The sequence below is a fragment of the Myxine glutinosa genome, chromosome 2 (genome assembly GCF_964187855.1).
Source record: "Myxine glutinosa chromosome 2, kmMyxGlut1.1, whole genome shotgun sequence".
NCBI lineage: Eukaryota > Metazoa > Chordata > Myxini > Myxiniformes > Myxinidae > Myxine > Myxine glutinosa.
Window position 1 is genome coordinate 222,022,522 of NC_136262.1, and position 17,481 is coordinate 222,040,002.

The window sequence follows — 17,481 nt, forward strand, 5'->3', positions numbered from 1 at the left end:
TTATGATGGTATGTTGTTTGTTGTTTGTCTAATTGTATGTTGTCTGTGGTAATTATTATGGTATGTTGCTAGTTGTTTATCTAATTGTATGTTGTCTGTGGTAGTTATGATGGTATGTTGCTTGTTGTTTATCTGATCGTGTTGTCTGTGGTAGTTATGATGGTATGTTGCTTGCTGTTTATCTGATTGTATGTTGTCTGTGGTAGTTGTGATTGTATGTTGCTTGTTGTTTACCTGATTGCATGTTGTCTGTGGTAGTTATGATGGCATGTTGCTTGTTGTTTTTCTAATTGCATGTTGTCTGTGTTAGTTATGATGGTATGTTGCTTGTTGTTTATCTGATTGAATGCTGTCTGTGGTAGTTATGATGGTATGCTGCTTGTTGTTTATCTGATTGAATGCTGTCTGTGGTAGTTATGATGGTATGTTGCTTGTTGTTTATCTGATTGCATGTTGTCTGTGGTAGTTATGATGGTATGTTGCTTTTTGTTTATCTGATTGCATGTTGTCTGTGGTAGTTATGATGGCATGGTGCTTGTTGTTTATCTGATTGCATGTTGTCTGTGGTAGTTATGATGGTATGTTGATTGTTGTTTATCTGATTGAATGCTGTCTGTGGTGGTTAGGATGGTATGTTGCTTGTTGTTTAGGGTAGTTGTGATGGTATGTTGCTTGCTGTTTATCTGATTGTATGTTGTCTGTGGTAGTTATGATGGCATGTTGCTTGTTGTTTGTCGAATTGTATGTTGGCTGTGGTAATTATTATGGTATGTTGCTTGTTGTTTATCTGATCGTGTTGTCTGTGGTAGTTATGATGGTATGTTGCTTGCTGTTTATCTGATTGTATGTTGTCTGTGGTAGTTGTGATGGCATGTTGCTTGTTGTTTATCTGATTGCATGTTGTCTGTGGTAGTTATGATGGTATGTTGCTTGTTGTTTATTTGATTGTATGTTGTCTGTGGTAGTTATGATGGTATGTTGCTTGTAGCTTATTGATTGTATGTTGTCAGTGGTAGTTGTGATGGTATGTTGCTTGCTGTTTATCTGATTGTATGTTGTCTGTGGTAGTTGTGATGGCATGTTGCTTGTTGTTTATCTGATTGCATGTTGTCTGTGGTAGTTATGATGGTATGTTGCTTGTTGTTTATCTGATCGTATGCTGTCTGTGGTAGTTATGATGTTATGTTGCTTGCTGTTTATCTGATTGTATGTTGTCCGTGGTAGTTGTGATGGTATGTTGCTTGTTGTTTATCTAATTGTATGTTGTCTGTGGTAGTTATGATGGTGTGTTGCTTGTTGTTTATCTGATTGCATGTTGTCTGTGGTAGTTATGATGGTATGTTGCTTGTTGTTTATCTGATTGCATGTTGTCTGTGGTCGTTATGATGGTATGTTGCTTGTTGTTTATCTGATTGCATGTTGTCTGTGGTAGTTATGATGGTATGTTGCTTGTTGTTTATCTGATTGCATGTTGTCTGTGGTAGTTATGATGGTATGTTGCTTGTTGTTTATCTGATTGCATGTTGTCTGTGGTAGTTATGATGGTATGTTGCTTGTTGTTTATCTACTTGTATGTTGTCTGTGGTAGTTGTGATGGTATGTTGCTTGTTGTTTATCTGATGGTATGCTGTCTGTGGTAGTTATGATGGCATGGTGCTTGTTGTTTATCTGATTGCATGTTGTCTGTGGTAGTTATGATGGTATGTTGCTTGTTGTTTATCTGATTGCATGTGTTCTGTGGTAGTTATGATGGTATGTTGCTTGTTGTTTATCTACTTGTATGTTGTCTGTGGTAGTTGTGATGGTATGTTGCTTGTTGTTTATCTACTTGTATGTTGTCTGTGGTAGTTATGATGGTATGTTGCTTGTTGTTTATCTACTTGTATGTTGTCTGTGGTAGTTGTGATGGTATGTTGCTTGTTGTTTATCTACTTGTATGTTGTCTGTGGTAGTTATGATGGTATGTTGCTTGTTGTTTATCTACTTGCATGTTGTCTGTGGTAGTTATGATGGTATGTTGCTTGTTGTTTATCTACTTGTATGTTGTCTGTGGTAGTTGTGATGGTATGTTGCTTGTTGTTTATCTGATGGTATGCTGTCTGTGGTAGTTATGATGGCATGGTGCTTGTTGTTTATCTGATTGCATGTTGTCTGTGGTAGTTATGATGGTGTGTTGCTTGTTGTTTATCTAATTGCATGTTGTCTGTGGTAGTTATGATGGCATGGTGCTTGTTGTTTATCTGATTGCATGTTGTCTGTGGTAGTTATGATGGTATGTTGCTTGTTGTTTATCTGATTGCATGTTGTCTGTGGTAGTTATGATGGTATGTTGCTTGTTGTTTATCTGATTGCATGTTGTCTGTGGTAGTTATGATGGTATGTTGCTTGTTGTTTATCTACTTGTGTGTTGTCTGTGGTAGTTGTGATGGTATGTTGCTTGTTGTTTATCTAATTGTATGTTGTCTGTGGTAGTTATGATGGTATGTTGCTTGTTGTTTATCTCCTTGTGTGTTGTCTGTGGTAGTTGTGATGGTATGTTGCTTGTTGTTTATCTGATTGCATGTTGTCTGTGGTAGTTATGATGGTATGTTGCTTGTTGTTTATCTGATTGTATGTTGACTGTGGTAGTTATGATGGTATGTTGCTTGTTGTTTATCTAATCGTATGTTTCTGTGGTAGTTATGATGGTATGTTGCTTGTTGTTTATCTGATTGTATGTTGTCTGTGGTAGTTATGATGGTATGTTGCTTGTTGTTTATCTGATTGTGTGTTGTCTGTGGTAGTTATGATGGTATGTTGCTTATCTGATTGTATGTTGTCTGTGGTAGTTTTGAAGGTATGTTGCTTGTTGTTCATCTAATTGTATGTTGTCTGTGGTAATTATTGTTTTATGTTGCTTCTTGTTTATCTGATTGTATGTTGTCTGTGGTAATTATTATTTTATGTTGCTTCTTGTTTATCTGATTGCATGTTGTCTGTGGTAGTTATGATGGTATGTTGCTTGTTATTTATCTGATTGTATGATGTCTGTGGTAGTTATGAAGGTATGTTGCTTGTTATTTATCTGATTGTATACTGTCTGTGGTAGTTATGATGGTATGTTGCTTATCTGATTGTATGTTGTCTGTGGTAGTTTTGAAGGTATGTTGCTTGTTATTTATCTGATTGCATACTGTCTGTGGTAGTTATGATGGTATGTTGCTTGTTGTTTATCTGATTGCATGTTGTCTGTGGTAGTTATGATGGTATGTTGCTTGTTGTTTATCTGATTGCATACTGTCTGTGGTAGTTTTGAAGGTATGTTGCTTGTTATTTATCTGATTGCATACTGTCTGTGGTAGTTATGAGGGTATGTTGCTTGTTGTTTATATGATTGTATGTTGTCTGTGGTAGTTATGATGGTATGTTGCTTGTTGTTTCTATGATTGTATGTTGTCTGTGGTAGTTATGATGGTATGTTGCTTGTTGTTTATCTGATTGTATGTTGTCTGTGGTAGTTATGAAAGTATGTTGCTTGTTGTTCATCTAATTTTATGCTGTCTGTGGTAGTTATGATGGTGTGTTGCTTGTTGTTTATCTGATTGTATGCTGTCTCTGGTAGTTATGAAGGTATGTTGCTTGTTGTTTATATGATTGTATGTGTCTGTGGTAGTTATGAGGGTATTTTGCTTGTTGTTTATCTAATTGTATGTTGTCTGTGGTAGTTATGATGGTATGTTGCTTGTTGTTTATCTGATTGTATGTTGTCTGTGGTAGTTATGAAGGTATGTTGCATGTTGTTTGTCTAATTGTATGTTATCTGTGGTAATTATTATGGTATGTTGCTTGTTGTTTATCTAACTGTATGTTGTCTGTGGTAATTATTATGGTATGTTGCTTGTTGTTTGTCGAATTGTATGTTGTCTGTGGTAGTTATGATGGTATGTTGCTTGTTGTTTATCTGATTGTATGCTGTCTGTGGTAGTTATGATGGTATGTTGCTTGTTGTTTATCTGATCGTATGCTGTCTGTGGTAGTTATGATGGTATGTTGCTTGTTTATCTGATTGTATGTTGTCTGTGGTAGTTATGAAGGTTTGTTGCTTGTTGTTTTTCTGACCCTGTGCTGTCTGTGGTAGTTATTACTGCATGCGAGGGTGTTATGACACTTGGAGTTATCTATGCAGTTTATGGTTTTGTACAAGTGTTTGGTATTCGCTGAGTGGTTTAGTGTGTGTAGAAAGGAGTGCCTGTTGGTGTTTTTTTCATGAATATTTTGTTGTCGATTTCTGTGTTTCGTGTTTGAATCCTTTCTACATTGTCTGGTGCTTTGGGTGTTGGTATATTGTGTTCAAGGTTGTCTCGTTGTTTGATGAGATGTGCGATTTCGATTTGTGGCGTGTAGTTAGGATTGTATGTTTTGAAGTTGCCCTTCGGAAGGTATTTGGTACCTACGATTGTGAGGATTATATTGAACTGTTTGATGTGGATGTCAATGCTAGTGATGTTAGTGTCGAGTTGTTGGAATTCTTGTTCAGTGTCATGCTTAAAATCGTCCTTAAACTGCTTTTTTGTAATTAGTGAATTTTTGGGGTTTGCATTGGTGGTGTCCATCTAGGGTAATAATGATAGATACTGTTCTCCGCATTATTTTGGTGGAAGGTTCTGGAGAACAGAATGTTATATCTGGTGATGAGTTATTGAGTTATTGTAACGAACCCAAACTCTCCTCCTTTGGTATCCATGGAAATCTCCACGCATGGCTGGCGGACTTCCTCTCTAGTCGTAGTCAACATGTGGCCCTGAATGGGTTTCTCTTATCTCCTCTTCCTGTTCAGGCTGGAGTTCCCCAAGGCAGTGTTCTGGGCCCTGTGCTTTTTCTGGTCTTCATCAATGATCTCTCTGACTCTCTTGAAAATCCTCTCTATCTCTTTGCTGATGACTCCACTCTCTGCCGCTCCATTCCTTATCCCTCAGATCGGCAGTCTGCAGCCTCCTCACTCTCTGCAGACCTGGACAAAATCACAGACTGGGCAAACAAGTGGAACATGTCTTTCAATCCTGACAAATCTCACACTCTTACGATGTCTCTCCGAAAAGACCGACTGGACAACCCTCCCATCCACTTTCTGAATAATCCTCTCCAATAAGTTCTGTCACTCAAGCGTTTGGGTCTCACTATCTGCCATGATCTTTCCTGGGAAAACCACATTTCAAATCTGGCCTCCAAAGCCAGTCGCCGACTGGGCATCCTCCGTCGTGTGAAGTCCTTCCTTGGCACACCTGAGCTCCTCACCACATATAAGGCTTTCATCCGCAGCTCAATGGAATACTGCTCTCCCCTCTGGGCTGGTGCCCCTGCCTCACACCTAGCTCGTCTTCACGCTGTTGAAACCAAAGCATTCAGATTCATTGGAATCTCCCGCGATGAAGCTACCTCCGAGGGCCTTTCACTTACTCACCACAGGCAGGTTGGTGGTCTTTCTGTCTTCTACAGACTCCTCTCCGGCCTTGCTCCTCCAGCTCTCTCTGGGCTCTGTCCCCCAAATATTCCTACAGGTCGCACAAGATCTGCTTGCAACCCTCTTATGGTTAAACTGCCAAAATCAAGACTCTCTGCTCACCTTCACTCCTTCATTCCTCTTTTCTCCCGCCTCTGGAACAAACTCCCTCACTCTCTTCAATCCCACTCCTCCCTCCAGGGCTTTAAAACAGCTGTTCACCACCATCGCTTATCTTCCCCCATCCAAAAGCTTGATCTTTTCTACCCCCGCTAATTTCACCCCAAATCCACTTTTTTGAAATACCAACTTCTTTCCTGGAAGTCCTTGGTGTCCTTGTGTTTATACTTCTCCCACACCTCCCCCCACCTTCCCACGCCGCCGCCCCCCAAGCCCTCTCCCTCCCACACATTCCCGATGTCCCTGCTCTCAAATGTTGTGTTTATGTACTTCCCCTTCTCTCCCCATCTTGTCTACCGCTCCCCTTTTTATATACTTTGTTTGTTTGTCTGTTTGATTTGTTTGTGTGATAAATGTTAGCTCTTTCACGAGCCTCGATTCTGTATACAAAAAAAAACCAAAAAAAAAACCGTGTGTGTGTGTTTGTGTGTGTGTGTGTGTGTGTGTGTGTGTGTGTGTGTGTGTATGTGTGTGTGTGTATGTGTGTGTGTGTGTGTGTGTGTGTGTATGTGTGTGTGTGTGTGTGTGTGTATGTGTGTGTGTGTGTGTGTGTGTGTGTGTGTGTGTGTGTGTGTGTGTGTGTGCATGTGTGCTGGTTTGGATCTTTAAGTATGAATAAGGAAATTTGTCGTGTGGCGATGGTGATGATGGGTTGGCGGCAGGAAGGGCATCCGGCCATAAAACATTGCTTCAAAAAGGGGACCACGGTGCCTGAAAAAGGCTCAACCCCTGCTCTGTGGGGAAAAATGGCCTCTAAAGGTGGTTCTTTCTATTTATCCAGCTAGGAGGAGAAAGGGGAGGACTGCCAGAGGGAGATCACTCCCCAAAGAAATACGCAGTTGTTGTAATAGGTATTTTGTGGTTGTTGTTGTTGCTGTTGTTGTTGTATGAAAGCTTGTTTATTACCACAATTGTTTTTCTTTGCTTTCAGATTGATACTTTATGGCTGAGAGATTAACTGTTGCTCAAAGAGAGGAAATTGCTGCACGGTACGAGGCTTGACAGTTTGCAGGTGAAAGATGTTTTGTCGCTAAGAAATGGGAAGACAGGAAATACCATGTTGTTAATATAAATATAACACCAAAATGTTGTTGTTTTTGAAGGTGCTTTATTGCCATTTTAATTTGTGAATATCAAATTTCAACATTAACTCCTCCGTTCTCAGAACGTTTCCAATGGTTCGCCAACATTTTCCACCGATCCCCTAAGAAACTCCTCTGGCTAATCGGCAGAAACATTGCAGATAGAACTTTCTAATTCATCCATGTTAGCGGGTTTGCTGGCAAACACCTTTTCTTTAGGTCATCCCCACAAACGAAATAAATAAAATCGCATGGCGTTAAATCAGGACAAGTGGATGGCCACTATTGGCCCTCGTTGCCCGTTCCATCTGTGTGGAAAGTGGGTATCCAACCAATTACGAACTTCAATTGAGAAGTGCAGAGGGACACCATCTTGCATAAAAAGCCTTTCATCTGTGTTGTGTTGCGCCATTGCTGAATTTTTGGGAGAAGAAAGTTTTGAAGCATTTCCAAGTATCTCTGTCCATTCATTGTATCGCAAAAGATGTAAAGTCCAATGAGTTGGTCTGAAATAATTCCGCACCAGACAAGCAGCTTTGGCCGGATCTAGCTGTGTTTGTCTATCATTTCCTGACCAGTAATGGCACTTTATGCCTGTTGACAAAACCACCAACAGGAAAAACAGCCTCGTCAGACAAGATAATGCTATTTAACACACCTGGACAGAGTCATCAATCCACCGAAGGAAATGTTCACAAAACTCCATCCTCTTGTCACAGTCATCTGGAAACAACTGCTGAACATAATAAGGTCTGGTATGATTTGGTTTCCATCCTAAGTCCTTCAACATTGCCTGAATTGCATGAAAACGTATTCCACTCTCCCTCACCGCTAGTCTGATCGACATCTTTGGGCTCCTTGTGAATGCGTCTCATACTCGGTCAATGTTTTCTTGTGATCTCCTTGTGGTATGACTTCCCTATCTTCTTCCGTCATTGATGGAACCAGTTGTTATAATCCTTTGTTAAAGGTAATTTTTACTCGTTTTTTGAACCAAAGTGGCATATCTTCCTATTTCTTGCTGCCACATCCTTTGAACTACAATTACAGACTGCCAAACGTCATACCATGCAGAAATTCATGCTCTTTAACTGTTGCACAATCTCAGCCATAATGGATTAATCTGAAAGCCAAAAAAAAGTAGAATATTAACAGCAATAAACAAGCTTTCAAGAAAAAAAATGAATGCTCTTCTTACAACAGAGTATCTCGATATTTAAAATGGGGACTTCATTATAGATCACCCTCTTATATACGAAATGATACCTCTGAATATTAAATAAGCATATTTTGTCATGGCAAAGCATCTTGCTCAACACCAATAAGCAGTACCCACCGCCCTACTCCAGTTCTTATTGTATATAATTCCTTCAGGTGCAGTCTACATACTACATATGCAAAAATAGTGCAACTTCCGACCTTATCCCACCTAACCTTTAAGTCATATACATCTCAGTTTATTTTCTATCCCAGATCTAACCTGCTCCTTCCCTACTCTAACATATTTTACTGTACCTCCTGTATATCCCTCCCTATCTCCATATGTTCTGTATGTGTATAATACATATATATATATATATATATATATATATATATATATATATGAATGAATGAATGAATGAATGAATGATCGTTTTAAGGCCATTTTCCCCGCTAGAGCGGGGGTTAGCCTTGCGGGCCCCATGACAATCAAGGTTCCCTGTTTGAGGCAATGTTTTTATGGCCGGATGCCCTTCCTGACGCCAACCCTTGGTCACGCTCTTACGATGCGCAGGGATACGGTGTACCTATTCTAACCCAGGGTACACACGGGGATCATTCATCCCAGCAAGCTGGTACTCAATTTGCCGACCTCGGAAGGATGACAGGCTGAGTCGACCCCCTTGGCGTTAATTCAGCGATCGACCGGGATTCGAACCCAGGATCCTAGGATCCCAAGCCGGCACCCTAACCGCTAAGCCAACACCAGGTTATATATACTGTGTGTGTGTGTGTGTGTGTGTGTGTGTGTGTATGTATATATATATATATATATATATATATATATATATATATATATATATATATATATATATATATATATATATATATATATATATATATATACAGTACTGTATACATATGCGGCCTTCCATGCACAGGGTCTGATATCAAGTAAGAGAGGATCTAATTCTCGTATATAAAGATGTGCTACAGAGTGCACCACACACCGTCCCGAGACATGCCAAGAGCGAGACACTTCTGCAGGCGGCAATGCTGGCAGCGGTTGCGATTGGTGCGATCGATGAGACAGTTCCGCTGCCGTGGGCACGAGTATGTCGCATTGTTTTGCTGGCTGCGACGGAAGAAGCCCTTGGGAAAAGAAATACAAACTTATCATGTTGTACAGCAAATTTACCACCTTTACCAGGTCTACAATTAAAACCTGTATAACTCAATCAGTGGCACATAGTGAAGACTTTCTATCTGTGAGGTACTAAAAAGGGTGAAGAGGGTAGTCTGTATAAATCAGTCGTTACTTCTCTGTAATACAGTTTTTTAAAATCTTTACCCTACTGAAATGTATCCTGACATTGTAATGGCAGATATGTATTAGTTTGTATTTATATTACAAATTAACCAAATGAGCACAACAACTGATGAGACAAAATATGACCCTAACAATGGGTTCCAGAATGAATACCACTCATATGGTCCAATAATGAAACAATGCTTTTGTATTTGGCTGAATAAAGTAGATATACAGTGCATTCAGAAAGTATTCAGCCCCTTCACTTTTTCACATTTTGTTATGTTGCAGCCTTATGCTGAAATCGTTTAAATTCATTTTTTCCCTCATCAATCTACACTCAACAATACCCCATAATGACAAAGAAAACAGGCTTTTAGAAAGTTTTGCAAATTTATTAAAAAGAAAAAACTGAAATATCACATTGACATAAGTATTCAGATCCTTTGCGATGACGCTTGAAATTTAGCTCAGGTGCCTCCCATTTCTCTTGATCATCTTTGAGATGTTTCTACACCTTGATTGGAGTCCACCTGTGGTAAATTCAATTGATTGGACATGATTTGGAAAGGCACACACCTGTCTACATAAGGTCTCACAGCTGACAATGCATATCAGAGCAAAAACCAAGCCATGAGGTCGAAGGAACTGCCTGCAGAGCTCAGAGACAGGATTGTGTCGAGGCACAGATCTGGGGAAACCTACAAAAAAATTCTGCTGCATTGAAGGTTCCCAAGAGCACAGTGGCCTCCATAATTCTTGAATGGAAGAAGTTTGGAACAACTAGGACTCTTCCGAGAGCTGGCCGCTCGGCCAAACTGAGCAATCGGGGGAGAAGGGCCTTGGTAAGAGAGGTGACCAAGAACCCGATGGTCATTCTGGCTGAGCTCCAGAGATCGGTGTGGAGATGGGAGAAACTTCCAGAAGGACAACCATCACTGCAACACTCCACTGATCAGGGCTTTATGGCAGAGTGGCTGGATGGAAGCCTCTCCTCAGTGAAAGACACATGAAAGCCTACAAAATCTTGTTTCTCACAGTCTGAGAGTCCTTTAGGTGCTTTTTTGCAAACTCCAAGCGGGCTTTCATGTGTCTTTCACTGAGGAGAGGCTTCCGTCTGGCCACTCTGCCATAAAGCCCAGATCGGTGGAGTGTTACAGTGATGGTTGTCCTTCTGGAAGTTTCTCTCATCTCCACACAGGATCTCTGGAGCTCAGCCAGAATGACCATCGGGTTCTTGGTCACCTCTCTTACCAAGGCCCTTCTCCCCCGATTGCTCAGTTTGGCCGGGCGGCCAGCTCTCGGAAGAGTCCTGGTTGTTCCAAACTTCTTCCATTTAAGAATTATGGAGGCCACTGTGCTCTTGGGAACCTTCAATTCAGCAGAATTTTTTTTTGTAGTCTTCCCCAAATCTGTGCCTCGACACAATCCTGTCTCTGAGATCTGCAGGCAGTTCCTTCGACCTCATGGCTTGGTTTTTGCTCTGATATGCATTGTCAGCTGTGAGACCTTATATAGACTGGTGTGTGCCTTTCCAAATCATGTCCAATCAATAGAATTTACCACAGGTGGACTCTAATCAAGGGGTAGAAACATCTCAAAGATGATCAAGAGAAATGGGAGGCACCTGAGCTAAATTTCAAGTGTCATGGCAAAGGGTATGAATACTTATGTCAATGTGATATTTCAGTTTTTTCTTTTTAATAAATTTGCAAAACTTTCTAAAATCCTGTTTTCTCTTCGTCATTATGGGGTATTGAGTGCAGATTGATGAGGGAAAAATTGAATTTAAACGATATCAGAATAAGGCTGCAACATAACAAAATGTGAAAAAGTGAAGGGGTCTGAATACTTTCTGAATGCCTTGTACAATATGACATTCTATGCAAGATATTATGCAAGTAATCACTGAGAAGAATTACAGGCAAAAGAAGCAAATTAGCGTGTGAAATGCTGCACGTCACATGCTGCAAATTTGCAAAGCGGGAACTGTTTGTTTAATCTGAGAAGGTGGGAACGAGAGGGAGCAAAACGGATTAGCACAAGTAATCTCGGCATGTTAAAAATTGCTGGTGTTGGGCAAAAGAAAAAGAAAAGGAGAAACAATCTAGACGTTATTGCACACACTTTTGATAATACAGTCATTGTTTAAGGCGTCCAACCAATTTGTGTGGACACATTGCTCAAAGCAGCATTTAGAAATGTTAACAAGCTTTACGCCCAGACGTCTTGGGGGGTTTCTTTTGATGACGTGAGATCCACGATCATATAATCATATCATCGATCCACGATCCAAATTAAACTTGTAGCTGAGCATCATGAGAATTTCAGTTGGTTAGATGGAATAACACACACGTGGGCCTTGCTATGCACCATGAGAACTCAGCTGTGCCATTGCCACAGAGGGGGAAAAAAAAAAGGAACACTTCTTTGACATATCTGATCTGTTCATGAAGTACAAGGAATACATTGTAATAGCCCAGGGACTATATATATATAGACATACACAAACTATGGTACACAGTGACAATTGGAGCTGTAAAACATGATTTTTTTTTAATGCAGGGAACAAACTTTGGTACATCAGGGGCGATGAAGGTCGTGGTCAGGTTTTATCGAAATAGTGTGTGGAGTTTCTCAAAAGAAAGCAAATATCTATTTTGGGGGGCAACCCCCCTGTACGCCCCTTTAAGACCCGATTTTTTTTAATGCCGTGAACAAACTTTGGTACATCAGGGGCGATGAAGGTCGTGGTCAAGTTTCATCGAAATCATGTGTACTTTCACAGGAGAAAGCAAATACCGATAAATACCACAAGTGTTATTCAATGCGACTGTTAAAGGGCTCGATCTCTCCGATACTAGCCCAGACTTCAGAAATGTAAGTATACGGTCTTATTCACCCTAAAATTTACATTGTACCTGTGCACAAGATAGACCTCGGGCCAAAAACGGAAATCAATGGCCGTTAATATTTGCGGAGTACAATATCTTACTATAATTCACCAAATGCCTGTCTGTCTGTCTGTCTGTCTGTCTGTCCCCAGGTACCGCAAAAACGGCTGAACCGATCGCAACGAAATTTTGGGTGTGTAATCCTGGGACCCCCTTGAATAAAATAGGCTATATTGTTTACCCAATTTTTTTTCCAATTTTTCCAATTTTCCAGTTTTTCCAAAAACGATGGAATAATATTTACCGATATGAACAGTGATTTGGCTTTTTTTGAAATTCTACAAATACTGTTTAGATTTTGATGATTTGCATGTGATATGATTTAACGGATGTTTATATAAATCGTTTAAAATAATAAAAGCGTTCAATTTCTGATATTTGGCCTTTTCATTTGGACCTCACAATTGAAGCCTCGCCTATTAGGGTGGGTACCGTTGCTAGTTGATAGAAATGTGGCAAACACTCGATAGCATCAGAATGAATTTAATTACATCAAAATATATATGTATATATATATATATATATATATACATATATATATATATATATACACATACATACATACATACATATATATATATATATATATATATATATACATATACATATATATATATATATATATATACATACACATATACATATATATATATATATATACATACATACATATATATATATATATATATATACATGTATATATATATATATGTATATATATATATATGTATATACAGTATATATATATATATATGTATATATATATATATATATATATACACATACATACATACATACATACATACATACATATATATATATATATATATATATATATATATATAAATATATATATATAACTGCAAGAAATAGTAGAAACTCCACAGTACGAGCAGGGCATCTCATTTGCATTGAATAAATAATCGTTAGATTAAATAAGACGCGGACGTAGCTTCAGGACGTCGATCTTTAATTGTCGACAAGCTTTCGACCAACAAAGGTCTTCTTCTGAGTCTACAAAAACCTTTGTTGGTCGAAAGCTTGTCGACAATTAAAGATCGACGTCCTGAAGCTACGTCCGCGTCTTATTTAATCTAACGATTATATATATATATATATATATATATATATATATATATATATATATATATATATATATATGTCAAGTAGTAGATTTGTTATTGCCTAAAGTTCAGTTATAGACGTTGGGTGCTAATGTGTTATGATTTATATGATGTCTAAAAATGCTATTTCATAAAGTAAATAAAGGGTTTTTGCTTCGTTTTAGTTTTGGATGAGGAAAGGCTTAAAATGAGGTCTTGCTGAACAAATTGTATACGTGTGCTTTTTTCGAGGCTGGTCGTAAAACCACGCCCACATGCGCTTGTTTTAGCGTAATGCTAGTAGAATGACATGATCGTTAACCATATATATTTTGTTTTAATCTCAGCAACGCATGACTCTGTATAAACATGCTTTGGATTACTCATGTACACAAACCCATAAAATATATGGGTTTGTTTGGCTAAGCATACACTCTCCTCATTGTGAGTTACATTTCTGTTTTCTCGGAGCCCAGAGAAACATTTGGTCCAAATGATAAGGACGGGCTGACTCCCCCGAATGATAACGGTGGGAGGAACCTCTCCCAGTGTTGTTTGTTCCCTCGGAGATTTCCTGATAAAACGTGTCCCTATATAAATGGACTGGGAATCAATGTGTTTTCAGGAAGGCTTGACGTGGCATGAGACTGGCTCTTGCTATAGATGTCTTGGCCTCCTCCGGATCTGTATAAGTTGGTTTTTAATAAACTGCGTCATTTTTCAGGCTATTTGTGGACTTCTTTTGCAAACGAAGAGCTGATTCTTCACAGATGGTACCAGGAGTGGGGTGTCAACAGACGCGGAGGACGGGAAACGGAGCCCGAGGGACAGGAGGAAGGCTGACCTGAGGCCGGCGCCGGCACGTTGATTTGATTAAAGGTGGGAGTTGTTTTATATCAGAGGGCTATTATTCCAAATTCGTACCTTCCTCCCTCGCGCGGGTTCAGTCTCCTTGTCTTCCCCGCTGTCTGCACTCGAACAGAAATTGTAAGTAGAGGCTCATTTAGGCCTCAGAATGGCGTAGCTTTGTTAAAGCCAGGATAAATAAGTAAGGATAAACCAGGAAGGACTTAACAGTAAGCTTAAAGTTACAGTTAGCACCAGGAGGGGAAAATGAGGTCGGACAGCCATATAGGTTGAAACCAGGTGGCCAAGATTTTTCCAGGAAGGAACAGCCCAGAGACAAGATGGGGTATGCCATTGCATGCCAGGGAACGAAGGGCTGTGGCTAAACTTAGATAGAAAGCCATAGGAACATAGAAGGCCATAGGAACATGGCCAGTAAAAGGATTTGCGCAGGATATCGGTGAAGATAACGTTCGGTAAAAGGGAAGGGGGGAAAGTGAGGTCGAGCCAGGCCGAGAACTTTCCAGGAAGGAACAGCCCAGAGACAAGATGGGGTATGCCATTGCATGCCAGGGAAAGATGGGCTGTGGTGAACTTAGAAGGTCCAGATAGAAACAGGCCAGAACCTGGTGGACCAGAGAAAATAAATAAGCTCACAGGAAATGGGCCAGGTGGCCACAGGGTGAGAAGGACAGGTTAGGTTTTGAAATATTGAAAATTGAAGCAGGAGCTGCATTGTAGGAATTTGAAGCTTCAGAGCCAAAGGAAGCAAGTTCAGGAAGCAAAGTTCAGGACAAAACAATTAAGGAGGTAGTTAAGCAAGCAAATCAGCGGCTAATGCCGCTCGTCCATAATCCGGACCAAGACCCCGCGAAAGGGGAGGTAGCCACCATGCCCCCAACCCCCCCCCCAAGACCTGAGCTCAGCCCCGGGGCTCTAGGCAACACCCCAACACCCCCCGCCCTGCCTCCCCTTTCCACCTCAACCCACCCCCCGTCCAAACCCGTCCCAAAAAATCCTTTTCCTTGAATGAGAGACGTAACATGAATGAGGAATGAATGTATATTGGGATGTTAATTGACGTGTGTGTCTGGCCAATGTGTTTGTCTGTGTGTCATGTGCAAAGCAGAGGGTTTCGGTGTGAAACTTTGTAAGCGATCTGCTCGACTTGGGGGAAATTCAGGCCGGGAATGTCCATTTTAACGTCTATCCGAGAGAACAGGCGAGGTCCTGAACTGAGTCCGGATTTTCATCTGTTTGGGAGTTGTTTGGGAAGCGAATTGATATAAATCGGGTCAGGAAAGCACCCGGAGTGCCCTTGTCGATCTACTGTTGATATGAAGCGGTTTCTTGGAGATGGTTGCAGAATTCGAATCAATATGTGTGTTTTACTTGAATTGAAGAGTTCATTCAATGGCAGATATTGTGGATTGTATGTGTGGGATGTATCGCTGAGGCAGCTCACCTTTGAAATTGGTGTCATATAGTGCATTTTGGGGTCGGGTGCGATGAGGTTGCTCAGAGTGCCGGCGATAACTCGCCCACTCTCAGAGGAAGTGTGTGCCCAAATGCATTGTGGGTCATTTCGACTTTGCTGGATGTCGGACGTTCACATGTCAGTATCTTGTCAGAATCTTCTTCTTCATGTCATGTCCTTCATCCTTCATCTTCTTGTCAGAATTAGACATGAGTCATGAGCCATGTCGGAATAGTGGCCGGCTGCGACATATATGCCAGGCAATGTCACAGGACGAATACGTTATTTAAGATGGATTTATAAGATGGATAGATGGATGGATTTATTTAAGATGGCTAAAATAAACGATTTCAAGACAGAGTAATTAATTTCCGGAGTCAAGTTCCAACAGGAAGTCTTGTTCATACAGTAAGGTACAGTGCGGAGTGGCGGCTGGAAGATGCATCGAAGCATTTGGGATGATCGATGCGCCGGACAAAGGGTATGCTGGCGAACGATGCTGATAAGGTTAAGTTATTAAAACGCATATGGGTCTGGAGGCAGATAATGTGGGACAAGCTGCCTCACGGGCGCTGCAGGGAGAGTATTTGGAAATTCAATAATTTGAGCAGAAATGTCACGTTTTCAACAGAACGCTGATCCGAGGAAGGAGGACGGTCGAGGTTTCAACTGTCGGTATGTGGTGTGGCTTGTGCCAAGGTGTGGACGCGAGGAGGTGCGTTGATGAAGCGTTGTGCGAACGAGGAAGGATGTGCGATGGGCATTGTGAAGCACGCCTCGTACGGAAGGTCCTTGGACGAAGTGTGACGGTTGTTGGATTCGTAGAAGCTAGCATTTTGCGATGTAGAGCCTCAATAAGGGTCATTTGTCTGTCTGGATGTGGTTCTTGCAGGGAATGACGCCGGACTTGTATTATTTGCGGAAAAATAAAGCGCTGGTTACCCCAATTCGAAGTTTGACCTTTTAAAGTTTAGTTGACCTTTGTTCGAGATATGCAAGGGAAAGGTCAGAGGTAATTCACTAACCTTGGAAGAACGACAGGCGGAGTCAGTCTACAGGGTGTTGCTTTAACGACAGGATATATAGGACTTAAATCTGGAGAATATCGGGACATTATATTGTGGGTAAAACCAAAATCATGTACATAATTAGTGGACAGAGAATATCGAGTTTTTTGTTGTTGTGGAAGCGTCAGTCAGGGACAGTACGCTTGGAATTTAATTTAACCGGGTCGAATACAGTGACGTGTTCGATCGAGCTGTGGGGATTTGAGATGGATTCGAGTCACGTTAAATGGAGGACATTTGTGAGGATGAAGAGATGCAAGTAACGTGGATTAAATTGTGGTATCACGAGTTGGGTGCCAGAGATATTGTGGTTATTATAACTCACTGAGTATAGGGGGCGCCGGGCGCACCGAGTACAGATCGGGTTGCATGATGGAGCACGCATGCATGGATTTTGGCTTTGCGAGGCTCCGGATCGAAATTGGCATTTCGATGCTGTGGATTATATTATGCCTGCCCGGAAAGGGGATGTCCTGTGCTGGGGCTGGCGACATGCCTCTGTTATTTGTCTGTCTGTCGGTCTGATTGTAAGTCTTTGGTACTGGGAGGGCTAATTGAGTGCTCAGGCGTCATTGTTCCATGGAGGCAGGAGCTGTGAGTCACAAAATGTAAATGTAACACAGAGAGATGAACAGGACAACAATGGAGTTTATATGGACGGGTTTGGGGATGCAACTTCGTCCGGGGGTTTTGGTCCAGCCTGCAAGGAGTCCAGGGGCTTGTTTTAGGGCTGGGTCGCCAAAAATGGGATGCTGTGCCCATCTGGATGTAAAATTATCCATCA

The 17,481-nt window shown here is 40.9% G+C and overlaps 1 protein-coding gene across 3 annotated transcripts in view; it reads right to left on the bottom strand.

Moving 5' to 3' along the window:
- The window catches only part of LOC137422159 (nuclear receptor ROR-beta), a 152,438-nt gene that overhangs the window by 39,293 nt on the left and 95,664 nt on the right, over nucleotides 1–17,481 (bottom strand). For all 3 annotated transcript variants that reach the window (XM_078772270.1, XM_078772271.1, XM_078772272.1), the window contains exon 3: nucleotides 8,952–9,093. In XM_078772270.1, the coding sequence (XP_078628396.1) occupies nucleotides 8,952–9,093 (142 nt within the window). The remainder of the gene's footprint in view (nucleotides 1–8,951; nucleotides 9,094–17,481) is intronic.